Below are 23,915 nucleotides of genomic sequence, written 5' to 3' on the forward strand. Positions count from 1 at the left end.
TTTCTCCTTGTTTTAAGATCCAAGGGGGTTTGGATCTGTATTCACCAGGAGTTGGTGAAAGGAGGGTGGGAGGAAGGAGGGGGGATGGTTAATTTCTCCTTGTTTTAAGATCCAAGGGGGTTTGGATCTGTGTTCACCAGGGAATTGGTGAAAGGTTTCTCAAGGCTTCCCAGGGAGGGAATTCTTGTGATGGTGGCAGCGGACCAAAGCTAAGCTGGTAGATAAGCTTAGAAGTTTTCATGCAGGCCCCTACATTTGTACCCTAAAGTTCAAAGTGGGGATACAGCCTTGACACCTGTTATGTAGCTATGGACTACATTCCTTGTTCTTGGATGTATAACTTGGATGTGTTTTAATAGAGCCAAATACAATTATTTTGAATAGGCCTATCTTACCAAGAAACGTATGTCACTCTGTATGGCTGCCCTGTCCTCATCATTATTTACTGTTCTGCCAGTCTTTGTGCCATCTACAGATTTTATCAGCAGCGATTTTATATTTGCTTTGAGGTCACTGAAAATGTTGAATAACGTCAAGACTACTACCAGTCCCTGCAGTACCCTGTTAGATGCATCCACATTCAATTATGATTCCCCGTGGACCTTATGAGTCAGTTAGCCAGTTCTTAATACATTTAACATGTGCCTCCCTACTTTTAATGCTCTTGTATCTTGTTACTTCCTTGCATAATCCACTCCACCATTAATACCAATCTTCAATGTCCAATTGTCTGTTATCCCACAAATATCTGTATCATCTTCTACACTTTCTCTTATGCACCCTTCTTCATGAGGTCACTACCCTCTCCTCATTCCAATTGTCCTAAAAAACAACTGTGACTACAAGAGATCAGCCAACCAGTGTTGGCTGGGTTGTGGAGTAGGCAAGGTTAGCTCTGGTTTTTTTTACTTTATTTTAAAAAGCTTTTAGATAATTTGATACTGTTGCGAACCATCAATTTTGCAATAGCCACCATTGTTAACCTTTTGCATTAGAAAGATTGTTTTTAAACATGCAGATTTAGAAAATGAAGAGTTGATGCTTAATATTGAAATCTTAGCTCTATTACTTTGTGCTTATTACAATATTTTTAATTACTCAAGCTATGTCTCTGATAGAATAGAATACAATGTTTTGCAACAATAGATGCATGTGTAGCATGTTGTAATATATTTTAACTGCAAATAAGTGTTAATGCAGTTGTTTCAATTACCAAATTTAAGCACAGAAACCCAAACTGTAATATTCTCATGGCAAAGTTGACATGCTCCATTTGCATATGTATACTTTATTACAAGTTAAACTATTGTGTATAATTTGTCATAGTTCATGTAATAAGGTGTACTTGTAGAATTCTTTTTTTAGCTTGGTTTAATCCTGATACCGTAGATTTTTCAGAAGAACCCCCCCCCATAAATTAATTTTCTCATATGTGATAATTCAATCTATAACCATTAATGGCAATGAACTTTTTAGCGATCTCTGTTTTTCTCTGATGCATTTAGTATTTAGCTCTGTTGGAGTTGTGAAGAGTAAACTCCCCTTCAAATTCTTTATGACCTGAACAGATTCTGAACAGGTGATTACTTTCTGCCTCCCTCAATTCTCCCTACAGTTTCAATTGGATAAAATATTCTTATTTGCTTCCTGTCTTAAGCTGTCACATAGTATTGCTATGTCCTGTTAAACAGTTCCCACATACTGCGCTAGTGGTGGCTGCATTTCAGTGATAGGCCTAGTAACCCCTGTGTATATATGTTTGTAAAGATCTTAATTGCATTGTGGAAATATAACAGGTTATCTCTCTGGTTGCTATTTTTGCCTAGTTGAAAATAAGATACAGTAACTCCTTGCTTAACGTTGTAGTTATGTTCCTGAAAAATGTGACTTTAAGCAAAACTATGTTAAGCGAATCCAATTTCCTCATAAGAATTAATGTAAATGTGGGAGGTTAGGTTCCAGGGAAATGTTTTTCACCAGACAAAACACACACACACACACACACACACACACACACACACACACACACACTATAATTTTAAACAAACAATTTAATACTGTACACAGCGAAGATGATTGTGAAGCTTGGTTGAGGTGGTGGAGTAAGAGGGTGGGATATTTCCCAGGGAATGCCTTACTGCTAAATGATTAACTAGCTTTTGGCTGAGCCGTCAAGGGTTAACCCATTGTTGTTAATGTAGCCTCACACTCTACAAGGCAGCACAAATGGAGGGAGGGGAGACAGCATGGCAGACAGAGACACACACCCTGTGTGTGAGAGAGAGAGAGATGCACATTGCCCCTTTAAGTACACTGACCCCACTCTAAGTAAACTGCCTTGTTAAATAGATCATCAAGTTGAGACAGCAACTGCTCCCAGGAAGCTCCCTCCGTCCTGAGCCCTGTCCTGTCATCCCCCCACCATGGAGATGGGGTAAATGGGGTGCAGAAGCAGGGGGAAAGAGGGACACCCTGACATTAGCGCCCCACCTCCCCCGCACAGCAAGCAGGAGGCTCCCAGGAGCAGCTCCAAGGCAGAGGTCAGGAGCAGCACATGCCAGTGGGGGAAGGACAGCTGAACTGCCAGGCAATTGCTAGCCTGCTGGGTGGCTGCTGCACAGGGAACTTTGTGGAGCGGGGAGCTGACGGGGGGCTGCCGGTCCACCCTGGTTCCAAGCTCCCACCAGCTAGGTGCAATGGGCTGCTCTTCCTGCAAGCAATGGACAAAGCAGGCAGCTGCCAAACGACATTATAAGGGAGCATTGCACAACTTTAAACCAGCATGTTCCCTAATTAATCAGCAACGAAACAACGTTAACCGGGACGACTTTAAGTGAGGAGTTACTGTATAAATCAAACACCCACAACCTTTTGTGAGGGGTTAGAATACTGAGGGGAAAAATCAAGCTGAGGATGGGATTCAGTCTTAATAAGAATCAAAATCTAATAGTGAATTCTTTCTCTCTTAATGTTTCTCCTCAGACTCTCTATGGCCAAAGATTCGGGTTCCACTGAAGGTTGTGAAGACCACAGAAAACAAGCTTAGTAACCGCTTCTTCCCCTATGATGAGATTGAAACGGAGGCTGTCTTGGCCATTGATGATGATATCATCATGTTGACCTCTGATGAACTGCAGTTTGGTTATGAGGTAAGAGGATTCGTTTTTTCCTCACTGTGTTATGCTATTTGCCTAACACTGTGTGTATATATAAGTATCGCATGGGGAAGAGGGCCACATGATCAGCTGGTATAAGTCGTCATAGCTCCATTGACTTCAGTAAATCAGTGCCAATTTACACCCACTGAGGATCTGGCCTAAAAAAGGTTGGGGGCTCATAACTTTTTGAAAAGCCTTTTAGCTATAGGAAAATTCTTAGCCAACAGTAAATACCTTGTAAATGGTCTGTCAGTGCCATGAGTCTCCAGAAAATTCTGTATACTTTAAACAAAAGAAATCCCTGCTAGGTGGGAATGGAGTCTATGGCTCTTCAATTTCAGTAACTTCTCTTGACATGACAAGTCACAGAGGTTCTTCTTTGAGTGCTTGCTCATATCGATTCCAATTAGGTGTGCGCGCGCCGCGTGCACGATCGTCGGAGAATTTTCTACCCTAGCAACACCTGGTGGGTTGGCTGTGGAGCCCCTTGGAGTGGCGCCTTCATGGTGCTGGATATATACCCCAGCCGACCCAGCGCCCCCTCAGTTCCTTCTTGCCGCCCATGACGGTCGTTGGAACTGTGGAGCGCGGCATAGCTGTTCTCCACTCTCCCTAGCTTTACTTGTTCATTCTTGTAGATAGTTGTTAGTATATACTTTTACATTAGAAGTTTGTTGTTAATAGTTTTGTAGAGTAGTTATAAATAGTTAGCGGGGGTTAAGGGGGCTATTATCCCCCATTTTTCCCCGGCGCGCAGCCGGGCTCATGCCCAAGGCTCCTGGCTTTAAGCCGTGCGTGACCTGTGCTAAGCCTATGCCAACGGGAGACCCTCACGACTCTTGTCTGAAGTGTTTAGGGGAGTCTCACCAGACGGACAAGTGTAAGATCTGCAAGGCTTTCAGGCCCAGTACCAAAAAGGAGCAGGACTTTAGACTTAAGCAGCTCCTTATAGAGGCGGCACTTAGCCCAGATCTTCCTTCGGCGCGCCAAGTTCCGGCACCGAGCGCCTCGGTGCGCAGCGCCCCAGCGGCGCCGTCCGGTACTGCACCGCGAGCAGACGCGGATAAGGCCCCACGGCACCGTCCTCCCTCGGCACCGCGTCCGCCGCAAGCCCCTTGGCGCCGTTCCCTGTCTCCGGGACATAAAAGACCCCGCAACACCCAGGACGCTGCCGTCCAACAGGCACCGGCTCCCCCCGCACCGGCTCCCCCCGCACCGCGTCTGGCTTCGGAGCGCCAGAGAGTGCAGGCATCGTCAACACCGTTGACTCCGGCACCGGGTGTAGGGCCGTTGAGTCCGGTGCGGACTGGCTCACTGCCTCGTCTGGTGATTGAGCCCTGTCTCCCTTCTACGCCGGAGACTTTTGCAACGGCGAAAGACCTCATCGCCCTCACGGAGCCGGCACCGTCTCAGCCAGCGGCACCGCATCCCCTTCGCACGGTGCAATCCAGGGGCAAGCCTGCCCTGATACGCCCTCCATCTCCGAGCGTGGACTCGCGGCACCGCTCCCGGTCACGGAGCAGGTCCCGACGCCGCTCGCAGTCCCGGCACTGATCTTCATCTCGGCGCCGGTCGTACTCGCGGCCCAGATCTTCCTCCCGGCACCGATCTACTTCTCGCCACCGACCTGAGCATCGGTACCGGTCGGAGTCCAGACGCAGTTCCCGGCACTGGTATGAGCGCCGCTCCCGTTCACAAGGCCGCTCCTGGCACCGAGTCTACAGACGGTCTTCGTGTTCGTGATCCAGATCTGGATCCCGGTACCGGCATGGCCATCGGCACCGTTCTCAATCCCGGTACTGCTCACCGGCACCGCACAGAGACCGCTCGCCTGTGGACTGGCACCACTCAGCACCGTACCAGGACGAGCCCCTGCAATCACGCTCGGCACCGCCCTGGCCCTCAAGATCGGCGTCTCGCTCGTCGGAAGGGGCTTCCCGATCAGCATACCCTGCTCAGGGTCAGGCTGCAGACGACTTGGGTCATTGGCAGGAGGGGGCAGAGGACCCTAGACAGGACCTTGCACATTGGTCTTTCTGGACCCCATGGGCATATCACCAAGCTCAAGGGGCTCCACCAGCGGCCTCTCGCTCGGCACATTCTGAGCCCAGGGTACCTGAGGCCACCATCTCCCGTCCTCCCCCAGGGGGCATGGAGGCTCCTGTGCCGACACCCACGCAGGCTCCAGACCCCGGTACAGGGGATCCTGCACATCAGGGACCCTTGGAGCCGGACCCTCATCTGGATCCTTTACCCCCTGAGGCGGCGTCCTCATCCTCCCCAGATGAGGCGGTGGCGGGTACAACAGCCTCAGGCCCACCTCCAATAGACCTCCATGCCCGCCTAGACTTGTTACGTAGGGTAGCACGGAACATGGACCTACAGGCTGAGGAGATAGTGGAGGTGGAGGACCCGGTGGGGAGCATCCTCTCGGCTGATGACCCAACCCGGGTGGCGTTGCCCATTATTCATACGATTCAGGCTAACGCTAATGCCATATGGCAAACCCCGGCCTCCATTCCTCCCACTGCCAGAGGTGTAGAGAGGAAGTACTTTGTCCCCTCTAAAGACCATGAGTACCTCTATACACACCCTCCGCCGTGTTCACTAGTAGTCTCCTCAGTGAACGCAAGAGAGCGTCATGGTCAGCAGGCGGCAGCGCCCAAATCGAAGGATGCCAAACACTTCGATTTGTTTGGACGTAAGGTTTACTCAGCGGGGGGTCTGCAGCTCAGAACCACAAACCCACAGGCGCTCTTGAGTCGGTACAATTACAACTCATGGAATTCCATGGGTAAATTTAAAGAGTTGGTCCCCCAGGACTCGAGAGAGGAGTTCGGGGCCCTAGTGGAGGAAGGTAAAAAGGTGGCTAGGACCTCCTTGCAGGCCTCCCTGGACATAGCGGACTCTGCTGCCAGGACACTAGCGTCGGGGATAGCCATGAGACGCGTCTCCTGGCTTCAGGTATCGGGGTTACCGCCAGAATTGCAGCAGACCCTGCAAGATCTGCCGTTCGAGGGCCAGGGGTTGTTCTTGGACAAGACGGACTCTCGGTTGCAGAGCCTCAAGGACTCCAGAACCATCATGTGCTCCCTGGGGATGCATGTCCCAGAACCCCAGCGCAGGCCCTTTAGGCCCCAGCCACAAAGGTTCTACCCTCCTCCTCCTCGTCCAAGACAAGACTTCCCCAGAAGGCGGGGGTGAGGTGGTAGACGGAGGTCGACCGGCCCCCAACCCGGTCAGAACCAAGGCCCTCCTAGACCACCTTTGGGGCCTAGGCAAAATTTTTGAAGGTGCGCTCGAGGACGGCGTGCCAGCCACTACCCAGGATCCATTCCCTTTCTTTCGGGATCGCCTCTCCCGTTTCCACCGTGCTTGGTCCCTTATAACCTCAGACCGTTGGGTCCTTCGCACGGTGGACAGGGGATACGCTCTCCAGTTTTCTTCGTTCCCCCCCTCCCACTCCCCCTCCTCGTCCCTCTTCAAGGACCCTTCTCACGAGCATCTCCTTACACAGGAGGTTTTTGGGCTCCTCTCTATGTGGGCCATAGAGGAGGTTCCGCCAGAGTTAAGGGGCAGGGGGTTTTACTCCCGCTACTTCCTGACCCCCAAAGCAAAACGGGGTCTGCGACCCATTTTAGATTTACGCGGACTCAACAAATTCATAGTAAAGTTGAAGTTCCGCATGGTCTCCTTGGGGACCATCATCCCTTCCCTGGATCCTGGAGACTGGTACGCCGCCCTCGACATGAAGGACGCATATTTTCATATAGCAATCTACCCCCCACACAGGCGCTTCCTTTGATTTGTAGTAAACAATGTGCACTACCAATTTGCCGTCCTTCCCTTCGGCTTGTCCGCGGCTCTGAGAGTGTTCAATGTATGGCTGTCGTGGCAGCATACCTTTGTCGACAAAGGATACAGGTGTTCCCGTATCTAGACGACTGGCTGGTGCGCGGCCGCACCAGGGAGCAAGTTCAAGCTCATGTCCAGATAATACTACAAACATTCCACGAGTTAGGCATTTTACTCAACAAAGAAAAGTCCACTCTTGAGCCAACCCAGAGAATAGAGTTTATCGGGGCAGTCTTAGACTCCAGACTCGCCCGAGCTCTTCTGCCAGACACTTGGTTTCACACCATCACAAACATCATCCACGGACTCCAGGTCTTCCCGATCACCACAACAAGGACGTGCCTCGGCCTGTTGGGACACATGGCCTCTTGTACTTACGTAACCAGGCATGCCAGACTTCGGCTTCGCCCACTTCAGGCCTGGGTATCGTCGGTGTACCGTCCTTATCGGGACAACCTGAACATGGTGGTCACGGATCCGAACTCGGTCTTGACCTCTCTCACCTGGTGGCTGGATCACAAGGCGGTTTGCGCAGGAGTGCCGTTTCACGCCCCACAACCCTCCCTGCACCTGGTCACGGACGCTTCATCTCTAGGTTGGGGCACTCACCTCGGGGAGCACCGTACCCAGGGCCTGTGGACCACATCCTAACTAGCTCTGCACATCAATGTTCGAGAGCTGATGGCGGTGCGCCTAGCCTGTCAGGCATTTCTCGGTCTCCTACATGGCCGTTGCGTGTCAGTCCTCACAGACAACACCACGGTCATGTTCTACATCAACAAGCAAGGAGGAGCCCGGTCGTCTCTCCTATGCCAAGAGGCCATTCGCCTGTGGGAGTTCTGCACTGCCCACTTGATACATCTCATGGCATCGTTCCTCCCTGGAGTCCAGAACACTCTAGTGGACCGTCTCAGCAGATCCTTCCAGACGCACGAGTGGTCGATTCGCCCGGATATCATCCATTCCATCTTCCAGACGTGGGGATTTCCCCAGGTCGACCTGTTCACCTCACGAGCCAACAGGAAGTGCCATGTGTTCTGCTCCTTCCAAGGGCGATCTCCGGGCTCCCTGTCGGACGCTTTCCTCCTATCGTGGAAAGACCAGCTGTTACACGCTTTCCCTCCATTTCCACTGGTCCACAGGGTACTGCTCAAGCTACGCAGAGACAAGGCATGTATGATTCTAGTCGCTCCAGCTTGGCCAAGACAGCACTGGTACATCACGCTTCTGGAGCTATCGGTACAAACTCCGATCACGCTTCCTTTGTGCCCGGACTTGATCTCTCAGGACCACGGCCGACTCTGTCACCCTGATCTGCAATCGCTCCACCTTACAGCGTGGATGCTCCATGGCTGAATCGGACAGAGCTACGATGCTCACATCCTGTGCAACAGATTCTGCTGGGAAGTAGAAAGCCCTCTACACGGACCACTTACTTAGCCAAGTGGAAACGTTTCTCCTGTTGGTGCGAGCAGCGGGCCATGCCCCCCTTGCAGGCGTCTATTCCTCTTATACTTGAAAATCTCCTATCCCTAAAACAGCAGGGCTTGGCAATATCTTTGGTCAGGGTTCACCTGGCCGCTATATCGGCGTTCCACCCAGGAGAACACGCTTCCTCGGTCTTCTCTAACCCGATGGTCGTCAGATTCCTCAAGGGCTTAGACCGGCTATACCCACAGCAACGCCAACCCGTTCCGGCGTGGGATCTTAACCTGGTTCTCTCCAAGCTCACAGGGCCCCCGTTCGAGCCATTGGCTACCTGCTCACTCCTTTACCTATCTTGGAAGACAGCCTTTCTTGTAGCCATCACTTCAGCAAGGCGTGTTTCTGAAATCAGGGCGCTCACGTCTGAGCCTCCATCCACAGTCTTCCATAAAGACAAGGTGCAGCTTCACCCCCACCCTGCCTTTCTTCCCAAGGTGGTATCAGCTTTTCATGTGAACCAAGATATATTTCTCCCGGTCTTCCATCCTAAGCCGCACGCCACCCGTCAAGACCAGCGTATGTACTCCTTGGACGTACGCAGGGCCCTTGCTTTCTATATTGAGCGTACGAAACCGTTTAGGAAGACGACGCAACTCTTCGTTGCAGTGGCCGACCGGATGAAAGGCTTGCCGGTCTCCTCACAACGTCTCTCCTCTTGGATCATGTCCTGCATTCGTGCTTGCTACGACCTGGCCGGTGCCCCGACGCCGCGCCTCACCGCCCACTCCACGAGGGCCCAAGCCTCCTCGACTGCCTTCCTGGCTCACGTCCCGATCCAGGACATTTGTAGAGCGGCGGTTTGGTCATCGGTCCACACCTTCGCCGCTCACTATGCGCTTGTACAGCAGTCTAGAGATGATGCTGCATTTGGATCAGCGGTTCTGCATTCAGCGATGTCTCACTCCGACCCCACCGCCTAGGTAAGGCTTGGTAGTCACCTAATTGGAATTGATATGAGCAAGCACTCGAAGAAGAAAAAGCGGTTACTCACCTTTGTAACTGTTGTTCTTCGAGATGTGTTGCTCGTATCCATTCCAAACGCGCCCCCCTTCCCCACTGTCGGAGTAGCCGGCAAGAAGGAACTGAGGGGGCGCTGGGTCGGCTGGGGTATATATCCAGCGCCATGAAGGCGCCACTCCAGGGGGCTCCACAGCCGACCCACCGGGTGTTGCTAGGGTAGAAAATTCTCCGACGATCGTGCACGTGGCACGTGCACACCTAATTGGAATGGATATGAGCAACACATCTTGAAGAACAACAGTTACAAAGGTGAGTAACCGCTTTTTTTGCCAAAGTTAATACCTCAGGTCTGTTTCTATGGGAGAGCTTCACAGTAAATAAGGTTCACATGTGTCCATTCTGTATTATTGCTTATCTTGGATTTGGTGGGTCCAGCTGTGACAATTTGTTCTGTGACCAATAGAAATATTGTTGCATTGCTCTAGAATATTTTTAGCAGCTAAGCACCTTCAAATAAATGAATGATTCTCAGTAAGCATAACACCTGAGCTATTCTAACAAATGGGAATCAAATGTGACTGAAAGTTTTCTGTTTACTGGTCTCTTAGATCAGTAGCTAGCAGTTGCTCCATGGGATAGTACCTTATGTACACCTCCTTTTTGTATGAAGTAGTGGACAAGCAAGGTCCAGAGGTTAAGTATTAAGAACAGGAAAGGCCTCCTGAGGGGAAAGTGTTTAGCACTAGGTGCGGCACAACAAAAAGGGAGGTTGATATGGGCTGTCAAGTGGGAGATGCACAAGACACATGGTGGAGGCAGTGAGGACGCAGTGGCTGCTGTTACAGTGATGGTATCAACAAATAGAAAAATAGAGTCCAAATCAATTAGCCATGGCATTAGAAGGAAGGTGAAATTTTCAAATCTGTACCTGAGTCATCTGTCAAAATGACCACACATTTAAAGGGAAGTAGTCAGTTTCACTTGCTTCTGAAATTTAGGTTTTAAAGAAGGGGGTTGAAATTTCTTCTATGGCATTTTTCTCCTTCCTTTTTTATATTTGGGTATATGACACAGTATATAGAATCTGACATTACTATAACACCTGTGTAAAAACAACAATGCTCTGTGTTGTGGAAATAGAAGCCTTTTTTCCAAAATCTAGTATTAGTAGAAATATTGGGTGAATTTAAATTTTCTTTTAAAACCAAGTCAGGAAAGGGTGGGTTTTTGTTGTATGTATGTATGTATGTATGTATGTATGTATGTATGTATTTACATTTTGCTGGAGAATGGGGAGTTCAAACAGAATGACTCTGGGCTTAATGCGTGAGAGCTGGACCGTGACACCGAGGAGTTAATTTCATTGCCCAGAGTGAAATAACAAAATCGAACAGCATAAAATACTGGAAAGTAAAATAAACGTTGCAGTCTGTTCGCTGTTACTAATCTAACCTGCTAACATAGGCTTTTGTCAAGATGTATAACTTTAGTATCCCTGTAATGTGAATCCTCTCCAAGTGAGAGAAACTTTTAGCCAATTACCAGTTTTTGGATTCAAGAAGTTATTTGTGGAAACTTAGGTATGTTGACTTAAACAATAACAATTTTTTTAAAGTAGTGGAGACAGAGTGCCACATGTCTTCACAGGGAAATATGTCCCTTGGGAGTGTAACGGTTACATGTTAGTATGTGAGACATGAAAGGAGAACTAAAAGAAGACAATTGTGGGAAGGGTTCTTTATGGCCATGTTGGTCTATACTGCGTTTTTCCCTTGATGTTCCCCCCATTGCTAATGACAGTTCATCTCCGTCATTGGAAAGTCTACTGCCCTGAGCATTTTAAACACTGTACTGCATAGAACTGTTCTGAAAAGGGTTAGATAGCAAAGTGGTGATATCATTGGCAGCCATCAGAGCCCTGTCTATATTAGTGCTTCTACTCTTGCTACCAGCTGTGGGGCTGAACTGGTGGTAGTAATGGTGGAAAGTTTTAGAGGAGAAAAATGTCATGTTAACAGAGCTTCTGACTGGCGTGCGGTGTAAACACTGCCTCCGTTACCAGTTTAAGTCTCGTGTCACCATAAGTCTGGCTCAAACTGAAACAAAAATAAATACAAGAAAACCTAAAAAGTCTCCTAAGTAGTTCCAAAATGAACCTTCACTACTGGTGGTGCAAAGCTCTGAGGGCTTCTGTTTAAAGACTCTAACTGAAGGTGACTACTGCCGGTGATCTTAGGTTGTATTTCAGCAAGAAATCATGAGAATCAAAAATAAGGCGTGTGCATATCCACAGAAGTAATACTTTACACATACATAACAAAGCACTTCACAGGTGTTAAGTCTCTTATGCCCCCAGGTTAGGAGATTATTATCCTCATGGGGAAAATTGTGGCAAAAAGTAGTGTAAGTGACTTCCTCAAGTTTACAGTTACTAAGTATCAGGAATTTAAATCAGGTACTCATGACTCCCCCATCTGCTCTAACCATTAGACCACGTTATCCAGTCCAGGGCTTGTCTGCAGGGAGACTTAGTGAGTGGCAAGCCAGTGTGTAACTGTATAGCACACTAGGCTGTTGTGTGCTGAGTTGCCATGTTTGAAACAGCAGTATGTCAAAGCATACTAGGGAACTTCTAGCACACGGTAGGTGACTTAGTGTACTGTAGATTTACACCCTGGCTTGTTGCACAGTAATTCTGCATGTAGAGAAACCCTTATTTGCCTGCTGTGGGCCAGATGCTTGGATTGCAGGACTGCCTGAGTAACAACTTGCATGGGTGAATTTAGCTGTTTGGATACAGCATTACTTTGTCTGGGAGACATATTTTGCAGTCCCCTAGTTTAACTGTAAAACCATTCTAGTTTAATACACTGCCATGTAGATAGAACAGTAAAATACCTTATCAAACATGTAACTGAAGCAAACCCAAGGCTAGTTTGAATCAATATATTTTTAGATTACTAGTTTTTTTTTGTTTTTTTTAAATACTGAATCATACAAAAGTATGGCAACTTATTTTACTTCTACAATTTTCCCTCTTAAGGCCACGGGTAATACAGTTCCTGCTCTCCAGCCCAGGAATCAGGGACCGCAGATTGATCTTCTCTGGCCCTGAGTGTCTTTGACTTGCTTGACAGGCCTGAACTGGCTACCAGATGTTTAAATTGTCCTCAGCCTGTGATAATTTATTTATCTGTTTATGTATTTTACCAGGAAAGTATCTCTTGAGTTCTTGACTCATTTGCAGGGGAATCCAGAGGGAATAGTAGCAGCATATAATGTTACAAGAAAGTTTTCTTTTAAAAGTAGGTCTGCTTCAGTCACAAGAAGCATTTGGAGACGTGACATTTAGGTACTTTCTTCGCTTCTCCCCTCATCCTTGAGACTCTGTTTTTAAACATGTGGCAAAACCCCTCTGTCACACAGATTTATGTGGATGTATAGGATCTTTAAAAAAAATAAAAATAAAACTCAAAACAACCCCCCCACAACTTTGATCTCCATACAATTTCAGCCATAAAAAATTATAGTAACACTCAGTGTCAGACATTTTTTACTTGTTAAAAGTGAACTTTTACAGTTCAGTGATTTATTACATAATGTAAAAACTATAGGCGCAAGCTGCTCCTGTCTGCTGCTGTTATAAGGAGGTGTAGGAATACCTAAAATATTGTAAATTGAAATAGGATCTCTGTAGAAACCTGTGACAAAATTTCACCAAAGTAGAGGCACTGACAAACTAAAGTGCTAAACAGAACGAGACAACTTTTCTAAACATTCATTAGCCTCTGCTATTTTCATTTCAAGGCAGATTTTTAAAAAAGTCAAGAAACTAAATATATTCAGATTATCATCATTTAAAAAAAAATTGAGGGAAATCCATTGGTTTTTTCTTTTGAGCAAAGAACTTGGAGCCTGCTCTTTAGAATACAATTGGGTGGTTGTGTGGTCTCAAGGCAAATTGCTTCACCTTTCTGTGTCTCAGTTTGTCCATCTGTAAAAAAGGGATAATAGTTTCCAAACATGGATTTTGGGAGGAGTTATTAATAAATATATAACACTTTACAACTTCAAGTACTGTATAACCATAGAATACTAAAGTAATAAGAAAAAAATACCATAAAATGGAATTACTTTATTCCCTCCAAGCTATTTTTGCTCTTAAGTTTTTCAGATTGCATTTTCTCTGTATGTACCTCGGAAAAAGAGTTGGCCACAGTTGGTTGGAATTGTAAACATATTGCCTGCTTCTGTTAGATGGTCTTCTTGCCTTGCCCCAACGTTCACTTTGAAGGTCTCAATTTTTCTGCCATACTTCAAAAGTAAAAAATCATGGCCTGATCACTGATGAATTTATTATACCCATTACATCCATATTAATCAAAAAGTGATCTTAATTAAAGTTTTGGATAGCCCCATTAAAAGGGTTCTTCTTAGTACAGTCTTTCTCCCCTTCAAAGCAGGAATAATGTAACCATTTGCTTTCTAAAGGAGATCCGTATGTTGTGTTAGTTTGGAACCTACATGCCACCTCGTGGGACTTCTCTAAACTGACTCTGCTGGATCCATAACATTCACAGAGATTTTGTTGCGGTTAAAAAATTTTTTTGCAAATTGGAATCATGGAAAGCATCCATTGTCTTTGTCTGGGATTCTTATTTATGTTGTTTAACAGCAACGCTAGCGAGAAAAGCCTGCCCTTGGAGTGAGAGAGAGAAAGATACAGAGCCCTGATTTATTGCATTGTCCTTAATGCACATAGGATAGTAACAGCATTTCACTTTTATAGGACTGCACTTTATCTTGCCTTCTTCTGGAACTACTTTATTCTTTCTGCTACTGGTTCTAAAATAGATAAGAAAACTCTTAATTTGGTGCATCCATTGCTGATATCTTTCTTACAATAGCAGCTTTCATCCATTGTGCTCTACAAGAAGAAATCACTCAAGTCACCTCTGGAATGGACTGTGGCAGCTGTTTTCTTACTGCACAGCAAGACTACACAATAGTTTTGGGCCAAGAAGTAAAGCACACTGTATCTAAGTGAAACTACAGAGGGCACTTTAGCTAGACATAATATAAACACTCATTTTGGAATTAGGCTTGGACACTTGGATTAATATCCTGTTCTTGTGCAGAACACCCTAAGATCTTTAATAAGCCCAGATTGTCAGAACTTCTGTTTGAAATCTCATCTGCAAACTATCCAGATGCCAAAGAAAGATAGGAAAGAGGCCAGTATGGCTCCATCAGGGCTCTTTATTCAGCTGAAAATCAAACAGGAATCCTACAAAAAGTGAAAACATGGACAGATTGCTAAAGAGGAGTATAAAAGAATAGCACAAGCATCTAGGGGACAAAATCAGAAAGAGTAAAGCACCATATGAGTTACAACTAGCAAGAGACATAAAAGGCAATAAGAAGAGGTTCTATAAATATATTAGGAGCAAGAGAAAAATGAAGGCTAGTGCAAGTCTTCTACTTAGCAGGGAAGAAGAGCTAATAATGCATAACGTCAAGAAATCTGAGGTGTTTAATGCCTCTTTTGCTTCAGTCATCACTAAAAAGGTTAATGGTGACCAGAGACTTAACACAGTTAATATTAACAACAAGAGGGAAGGAACAGATTAAAGAATATTTAGATAAGTTATAATAATATATGGAGATATACCGATCTCATAGAACTGGAAGGGACCCCGAAAGGTCATCGAGTCCAGCCCCCTGCCTTCACTAGCAGGACCAAGTACTGATTTTGCCCCAGATCCCTAAGTGGCCCCCTCAAGGTTTGAACACTCAGCCCTGGGTCTAGCAGGCCAATGCTCAAACCACTGAACTATCTCAAAATGTATTTGAGTCACCCGGGCCTGATGAAATTCATCCTACGGTACTTAAGGAACTAGCTGAAGCAATCTGAACTATTAGCAATGATCTTTGAGAACTCAGGTCCCAGAAGATTGAAGAAGGGCAGATTTTGTAGCTGTCTTGAAAAAGGGGGAACCAAGAAGACACAGGGAATTATAGACCAATCGGACAAACTTCAATAGTGGGAAAAATACTGGAGCAAATTATTAAACAATCAGATTGTAAGCGCCTAAAGAATAATAGAGTATAAGGAATAGCCAACATGGATTTGTCAAGAACAAATCATGCCACACCAGCCTCCTCCTCTGACAGGGTTACTGGCCTAGTGCAGAGGGGGAGACTGTAGGTGTGATGCATCTTGATTTTGTAAGGCTTTTAATATAGTCCTACCTAACATTCTCATAAGCAAACCATGGAAATGTAGTCTAGATAAATTTACTAGGGTGGGAGCACAATTGGATGAAGGACCATACTCAGAGTAGTTGTTAATGGTTTGAAGTCAAACTAGGGATGTATCTATTGTATCCCATTGGGGTCAATCCTGGGTCCAGTGCTATTCACTGTTCTCATTAATGACTTGGTTAATGGAATAGAGAGTATTCTTATAACATTTGTGGATGACAGCAATCTGGGAGTAGTTGCAAACACTTTGGAGAACAGGAGTTGAATTCAAAATGACCTTGACAAATTAGAGATTCAGTAAAGACAAGTGAAAAGTACTATGCTTAGGAAGAAAAAAAATCAAATGTACAACTGCAAAGTGGGAAATAACTGGTAGGCAGTAGTATTGCTGAAAAGGAGCTGGGGGTAACAGTGGATCACGAATATGAGTCAGCAATGTGACACAGTTGCGAAAAAAAAAAGCTAATCTGGGGTATTTTAAAAGGAATTTCATATCTAAGATGTGGGACATAATTGTCCCACTCTACTCAGCACTGGCAAGGCCTCAGCTGGAATACTTTGTCCAGTTCCAGATGCCACTCTTAAGGGAAAATGTAGACCAATTGGAGAGAGTCCAGAGGAGAGCAACAAAGATGATAAAAGGTTTAGAAAACTTGACCTATGAGGAATGGTTAAAAAAAATCTGGGCATGTTTAGTCTTCAGGAAAGGAGACTGAGCGGGGACCTGATAACATTTCAAATATGTTAAGGGCTTTTATGAAGAGGACAGTGATCAGTTGTTCATGTCCACTGAAGGCAGGACAAAAAGTAAGTGGTTTAATCTGCAGCGAGGAAGATTTAGGTTTACTAGGAAAATCTTTCTAATTATAAGGATAGTTAAGCAGTGGGCTAGCCTTCCAAAGGAGGTTGTGGAATCCCCTCATAGAAGGTTTTTAAGAACAGGTTGGATAAATTCCTGTCAGGGATGGTCTAGGTCAGCAGTTCTCAAACTTCATTGCGCCGCCACTTCCTTCTGACAACAAAAAAAATAGTACATGACCCCAGGAGGGAGACCGAAGCCTAAGCCCACCTGAGCCCTGCCACGCCGGGCCGGGCTGGGGGGACAAAGCCAGAGTCCCACCGCCCCATGCTCAGGGGCTAAAGCCGAAGCCCAAGGGCTACAGCCCCAGGTGGTGGGACTCAGGCTTGGCTTCAGCCCTGGGTCCCAGCAAGTCTAACGCCAGCCCTGGTGACCCCATTAAAACGGGGTTGCGACCCAATTTGGGGTCCCAACCCACAGTTTGAAAACCATTGGTCTAGGTGTACTTGGTCCTACTGTAGCTCAGTGGGCTGGATGATCTCTCAAGGACCCCTCCAGCCCTACATTTCTGTAATTTTATGAAAGATGGCATGTCTAAAAGCATTCATACTCTATCATGCTGAAGCATTGGAACAGTGCTGACTAGTGAGATGAGTACTCCCTACTGAATTGTCAACACTTAAGGATTTCTTAAATATCTCCCATCCAAGCCCGACCTTCCTTATCTTTAGAGAAATGTCAAGATCACAAGCCAAAGTGTCAAGGATTCCTAGCAGATTGATACATGGCAGCTAACTCTCAAATCAAAAAAGGATGGTAATACGAAATGAATGTTAAGTATAAGCTGTTGTGAAATCTCCCATAGAAACAGAAGCTGGATGTATTAACTTGGCTGTGGAAGTACTTGGATTGATTTGGGCTATGAATTGAAGGTAGCTATCTGGAGTCCTTCCAAGAACAGCCATCGAATGAACTACTGATGAACATTAGGAAAAAACCAACATTTCCATTGAGATCACTAGCAGTAGTTTTAAAAGCAATCTTTGTTTAAAACAACTGGGTTATATATTTTAGCTGCTGCAAGCTGTCAGTTTCCAGAGGCCAGAAGGCTAGTGGTGCGTCCTGCATTGGTGCTTTTAGAAGACTGTAAGGCACCATCCATAAAACCTAGTTTTTACTTTGTCAAGTGGGACTTTAGCAAATCTTTCACTGAAGGAGCAGCAAAGCTAAAAGGAATATGAAGCAACCTTTCCTGTGCTACAAGGGCACTGCAGTCCCTTGGGAAGCAGTAGTTGAGTTTAATCCTTCCTTCAGCTGCCTTCAATATGCATGTCATTCTTTGTACAGGAGTTCTTAGCTCTGTGTGTGTTACAAATCTGCTGTGTTCTCTCAAATCCTTTGCTGAGCCTCAATAGCTTATGTTGTGGTGCAGTTCAACAGTTGGGGAACTGCTGGTATTTTAATAGTAGGGTTTTTAAAATTTAAATTGTAATAATTAAAAATATAAGTCCTAGGAAAGGTGCAATGGGACTCTAGAGGGAAAGTGTGAGCTATATACTTGTTCTGCTGTGCGTGAATATTTTGAAGCTATGTTATAAAGAAGCAGTGCAATGTAATTTAAGCCTTCGTTGGGTTCTTTGACAGTCATATAGTTCCTTATCAGCTGATGACACCCAGTTATGACAAAAACTTGAGTGCCTCTTCTCTCTTGAGAGCTATAAAGCTCCCAAAGACATTTTTTGCCTGCAGTAGCCTTCCAATAGAGAGATCTCTTACATAATTACTTAGATACTACTGAGATCATGCCCTGTAATTACTAGGAAAGGTGGTCTTACGGTTAAGGTACTGGTCAGAGTCAGAAGATCTGATTTTCTTTCCTGGTTTCTGTGTGATTTTTGGCAAGTTTTCTTATCTGTAAAATAGGGTTAATAATCTTCCTCCTAGGGGGAATTCCAAAACTATAAAAATTGACATTTGTAAAATGTGTGGAGATCTTTGAATGGAAAGGGATATAGAAATGTAAAGTAGTAGTAATGTACCTACAGTAGAAGTCTATAAGAGACAGATCAAGAACCAGTACTGACTGTTTTATCTTACTTGCATTTCCCAAATACTTTAGTAGAGTTTTTACAGTCCAGGTCATGTAGTTAAAAGGCACTGACATGTACGAGGTGCCCTGACTAAGGGAATTGCAGATAAATTGCACAATGTGGCTTTCAGTGAAATAGAACTCTTGATAACCCTTTTGCTGTGAATCCAGCCTTATGGATGAATGAAGATAGAATGCTTATGGAATGAAGATGAAGCAGTTAAAGGGAATTCCTTGTTGACATGTAGAAAGAGTGAAACTTGGACAGGAATGGTTTAGTTTGCATGTGCACCCCACCAATCTGAATCAGAAACGTTTGTGGCCCTACACTATATTTTAAGATTTAATAGTTACCCACCATATCCAAGTGGGTCTGACACTCACTGGGATAAAATATTGCTGTAAAGTTAAAATTAGTAGCACAAAATAAATGTTACCATCGTTACTGGCAAATAGAAAATCCCATATATTTCGTTAGTATTTGCTCCTAGTAAATAATTTGAACACTGTATCCGTTTTCCCCTCCTGGGAAATTGACTGTTGTTTAATGTGGCCAGCATTGTGTAGAACGGGGGCTGCATTAATGATGCCCTGTCCCTGTTCTTGCCCACTTGTGTTTGATCCTGTAGTCAGCTGCAGAGTAATGTATGAAGTGACAAGGATGGTATCTTGATTGTATCCAGCTGCCTGGAACAAGTCAAGGGCAAAGACGCCTGTCATGTAGTAATAGCTTCACCAAAGCACCCATTAAAGAATATAAAGAAATATAACATGTAGCTTTTGAAAATGTCCCTGTTAAAGGAAAGGGGCGTATTAAATCCAAAGTCACCCCTGAAAGCAGATTAGGTTGTAGCCATAACCACCATGTATAAAGTTTCATTTTAACCATGCTTGGCTCTTAAACAATGTTAACTCTTTTTGAGCAGAAAAGTTGTGTTCCCTTTAACAGGAAAATTGGTGCTGTTTTCCTGTCTTCTTGCATTAATTAAAGAGCCACATCCACACTTGGAAATGTCGGGTTCTTTTGAAACAAACTCAAAATAAAACAGTTACTTATGTGTATTTCCTTCCCAGACATTCATTATTTCAGAATTCCTTGTTTCCCAATAGAAGCTTCTTCCAGCACTGTGAATTTTAATGTCACAAATGCTCACATTAGAGTCACAGAATGAACTGAGTAGCAGCAGTTTGAAAGATGAAGCTGTTAGGATCATTTAAGGAAGCACGTGGGAGCTTGGAAGAAATGGGAGGAAATGAAGGGGCAGAAATAGGTTGAGTCAGGGGAAGCTTCCTAATGGAGAAATTTGTTAGTTTGTGTTATAATTTTCTAAGGGAAATGATAGAAGCCTCTTGGGCCATTTAAAACTAGACTGGAGAAAGCAGTAGAAAATAAAGAACAATCCTTCAATGGCCCGAGAGAAAGAACCCTAATAGGTTGGAACCCAGTAGGTTTTTTCCATCCCTAGCTTCTGAATTTAACACCTAACTCAGAGAATTTGCAGTGGTGGGAAAATGTGTAAAAAATGTAAGTTAAATAGCTACGCTCTTGTTCAGAGCTATAAAAACTCATCAAAAGATATTTGTTTACTAAGCAAGATGAACTGTACAAAGCATGGGGACTTAACAGCTACTACACAACAAAAATGTCCATAAATGTACAATGCATTCTTCCAAGATCTAAATGTTAGGCTGCCTCGCCTGCTGGAGTATTTTTCCCTATGGGAGTTGGTGGAGTGGTCCAGGGAACACCTATAATTGTAACTTCTCTAAGTAGCTTCCCTGAATCGTCTCAATTGAGTTAGCTCACTGTTTGTGCCAGTGCTGGCTTTAACACCTCTGTTACTCTCTGCAGGTTTGGCGGGAGTTTCCTGACAGGCTGGTTGGGTATCCAGGTCGCCTGCATCTGTGGGACCATGAGATGAACAAATGGAAGTATGAATCAGAGTGGACCAATGAAGTCTCCATGGTGCTTACTGGAGCAGCTTTTTATCACAAGGTAGCACTGATTTCCAAGATAATTAGGACGTTTGTGGACCATGCAGTGTCCTATAAGATGATATAATGATATTTCATGTCAGACTAACATTTCTGATCGTTTTTCATTTGAGAATTCAAGTCTTAGTTTTATTGTGCTGCCTTTTTGGTCATTTACTATAGATGGCATTGCAAAACTTTTAAAAGCGGTATAATATTGATGGCACAGGAAGGTACTGTGTGAATGGTGTGTGTGGGGAGGGGGTTAAATAGGAAAAAAAATGAAAAATCAATGTATTTTTTATATTCTGATAGCACCCACATTGAGCTAGGTACTGTACAAATATATAGGAAGATGTGGTCCCTGCCCTGAAGAGCTTGCAATTTAATATACAACTTTTGGGAAACTCCCAACTTATACATGAACTTTCAAAGGTCTTTCTCAACCCCCAACCCACCCTTGCAGTCTTACCCTAATTATGGCAATGCAATTGTGTTTAAAAATATGGTCCTTTATTTACAAAGAGATGCTCCTCTACTTGGGCATCTAAATAAAGTGGCCAGATTTTCAGATGGGCTCAGCAGCTTCCACTGAGAATAAACTGGGCCTATTTGAAAATCTGGCTCTAATGTTTGATCCCTTTCCCTCTTTGTTGTCTTTTGTCAGTGGTGGCCTCTCTATACCTTTTTGTGGCGGCACAAACTATTACCTGATGCATTCTTAGAAAGTGAGAAGGTTCAGGCACCCTAAGAGCAAGCAAGGTGCATGGAGGTGCAGAAGAGACTCCAACAATACACCATATTAAATATTTAAAAGGATGGGGTGTGTTTTTGTCCACATCTGTAGCTCTGTTGTTTGGGGTTCATTTTGTGAGTCTGTGGTTACAGTTTCTAGAGCAATGCAAAAACCAGTTGAAGACCTTCCTAAAGCTATATTCTCCTGCTCTTGCTATAGAAACAACTATTCTGTCTAGAACTATTTTGGTGAACTTATAGAAAAACACAATTAAATAGTAAAAGTTTGTGGGACGTGTTATTGCACAGTGAATATAGAAGTGCAATTAAAGTTTTAAAAGAAGAAAAGCAAATGCAGAAATATTTCCTTTTTCTACACATGGTGTGGCAAAGAAGGCATAGTTGTTAGGCACACAAAGATGGCTCTCTATTTGTGCATAGCAGGCTAAAGCTGTGACTGGCTAAAAGGAAGCAGCAACTCTTTCACTTTTAAGGTGAAATGTCACAAATGCAGCTCCAACCGCTAGACTCTGAGGAGCAGGGTTTGTTCACATTCCATTCCTTAGTTGTCTGCTGTTCCCAATAACTGGAATATTTTGCAGGCAGGCAGTCACTGTAATTGTATTTAAAGTTGCATTCTCCTTTCTCCCCTGTCCCTCGCCTTTCTATCCTGCAGTATTTTAACTACCTTTACACCTACAAAATGCCTGGAGACATCAAGAACTGGGTGGACGCCCACATGAATTGTGAAGATATCGCCATGAATTTTCTAGTGGCAAATGTTACTGGCAAAGCAGTTATTAAGGTCTGATTTTCAGCAACTTTTATCTGATGTATCTCTCTAATGCAAACATGTCACAAATTGATATGTAAGTTTAGTTTAGTGGGTTTTGAATATCCTCCTTTATCTGCTTTCTTCCTCTCATTTACCTCTGGAATGGTTCTGTTTCCCTTCCACAGTAGGAATAGCCCAGTTCATTGAGACTAGCATGCCAGTTGGGAGCACAGGATTGACTATTGATCATTGTGGCTGCCTACACAGAGAGGATAGGTTAAATTATAAAAAAAATATTTTTTGAGACTGCCAGGGGGAAAAAATCTCCAACTATCCTGTCCCTGTGTATTGTGACTGGCAACAGCTGATTTATAGGAATGTTAATTGCAAGAATGTTAATTGCAAGATCAGTTTTAAATGAACTTTTTATCCCTGAATTAATTTCCTGACATATTTCGACATGTTTTCAGGTCTGGACATTCACTCTGTACATTCATTTCAAAGTGTGTCAACTTGGAATGAGATTTAGAGGCTGCCAGGCATTACTTCAATTAGCAAGGTCCGCTTTCCCGCCTGTCTATCATCATTTACCGGGACTGGTGGCTGTGTTTCCTAGAAAAGTCTTTAGAAGATAAAGTGTGTGTTTTTTCTGAAAAAGTTTGTGAGCTGTACAAGGGCACTGTAGAGTAATTTGGCACCTCAATGCAATTGGGAAAGTCTTGCAGAGTTTGCCAGTCAGCTATTAACTCAAGTGAGCAAAAGAGCGTCTGTTGGATTAAGGTTACGGTGAAGTATGGGAAGCTATATTTCATCACTGTTATGGCTGCAAGAACAAATGGTGTTTATACAGGGACCTTGGCAGTGAGAAAACAGTCATTAAACAGGAATTAAGGAGCTTGTCATCGCCACTTCTTTTCAGTTACAGAAGGCAAAACCCCTCCAAACCATTTTTATTGGGCCCCTGTGAATTTTGCAGTTAGCCGGGCCAGATGGAGCTGAATGGGGGAATGGCATGGCTTTTTTTAGTTTTCGAGAGTGCTCGACTTACACTGCAGGCATGTTCAGAGGCATTGCTATACTTTCCAACCAAGGGGATTAATATCCCTTCTGTCGATGACGTCTGTCGTGCCTTTGTGCAGGTGACCCCACGAAAGAAGTTTAAATGTCCAGAGTGCACAGCCATAGATGGATTGTCGCTGGACCAGACACACATGGTGGAAAGGTGAGTGGGCCTCCTTTCATTGCTGAGGGTGCCTCACTGTGATTCCCAGGGCCAGTTTCTGGGTCTCTCTGAAATTAGGACTAAAAGTGCACACTGCCCATATTCCTGAACTCTGAAATTGCTGTCTAAATCTGGTCTACCCACGTATGGGGTCATTCCTGCAATGGGTAATAGGGCGCACTGCACATGATCTGTAGTGACAAGTAATCTGCTTAAAGGAAGAGCTTTGAAAGGGCACCCAGTTCAACAGCTCGGTTGTAAAACACATAGATTGTATGAAATTTAGGTTGCCAACAATATTTTTTATACAAATTTTTCATTTTATGATGGAAATTTAAATGTAATGAATGTTCAAACATTTTTAAAAACACAGGAAGTTGATAAACTGTCAGAGAGCAATTGGCCAACAAGGATAAAAATGACTGATAAAGGGAAAGTGTTATTGATGCAATAATAACTGATGTTTATACAGTCTCTTTCCTCCAAAGATCCCAAAGCCCACTTCTCCTGCTGAAGTGCAGTCACCTGTGTGGTTGAACATGGCAGCTATTTAACAGTGGTTGCAACATTATATGACAGGGAGAATTATTTTTGAAAGG

The 23,915-nt window shown here is 44.5% G+C and overlaps 1 protein-coding gene across 2 annotated transcripts in view; it reads left to right on the plus strand.

Moving 5' to 3' along the window:
- EXT2 (exostosin glycosyltransferase 2) overlaps nt 1-23,915 on the plus strand; it is a 110,117-nt gene that overhangs the window by 77,548 nt on the left and 8,654 nt on the right. For both annotated transcript variants that reach the window (XM_024214540.3, XM_024214549.3), the window contains 4 exons: nt 2,983-3,149; nt 20,463-20,606; nt 21,996-22,124; nt 23,234-23,316. In XM_024214540.3, coding sequence (XP_024070308.1) covers nt 2,983-3,149; nt 20,463-20,606; nt 21,996-22,124; nt 23,234-23,316 — 523 coding nt within the window. The remainder of the gene's footprint in view (nt 1-2,982; nt 3,150-20,462; nt 20,607-21,995; nt 22,125-23,233; nt 23,317-23,915) is intronic.

The sequence above is a fragment of the Terrapene carolina genome, unplaced genomic scaffold, assembly GCF_002925995.2.
Source record: "Terrapene carolina triunguis isolate 2854851 unplaced genomic scaffold, T_m_triunguis-2.0 Scaffold96, whole genome shotgun sequence".
In the NCBI taxonomy this organism is placed as follows: Eukaryota; Metazoa; Chordata; order Testudines; family Emydidae; genus Terrapene; species Terrapene triunguis.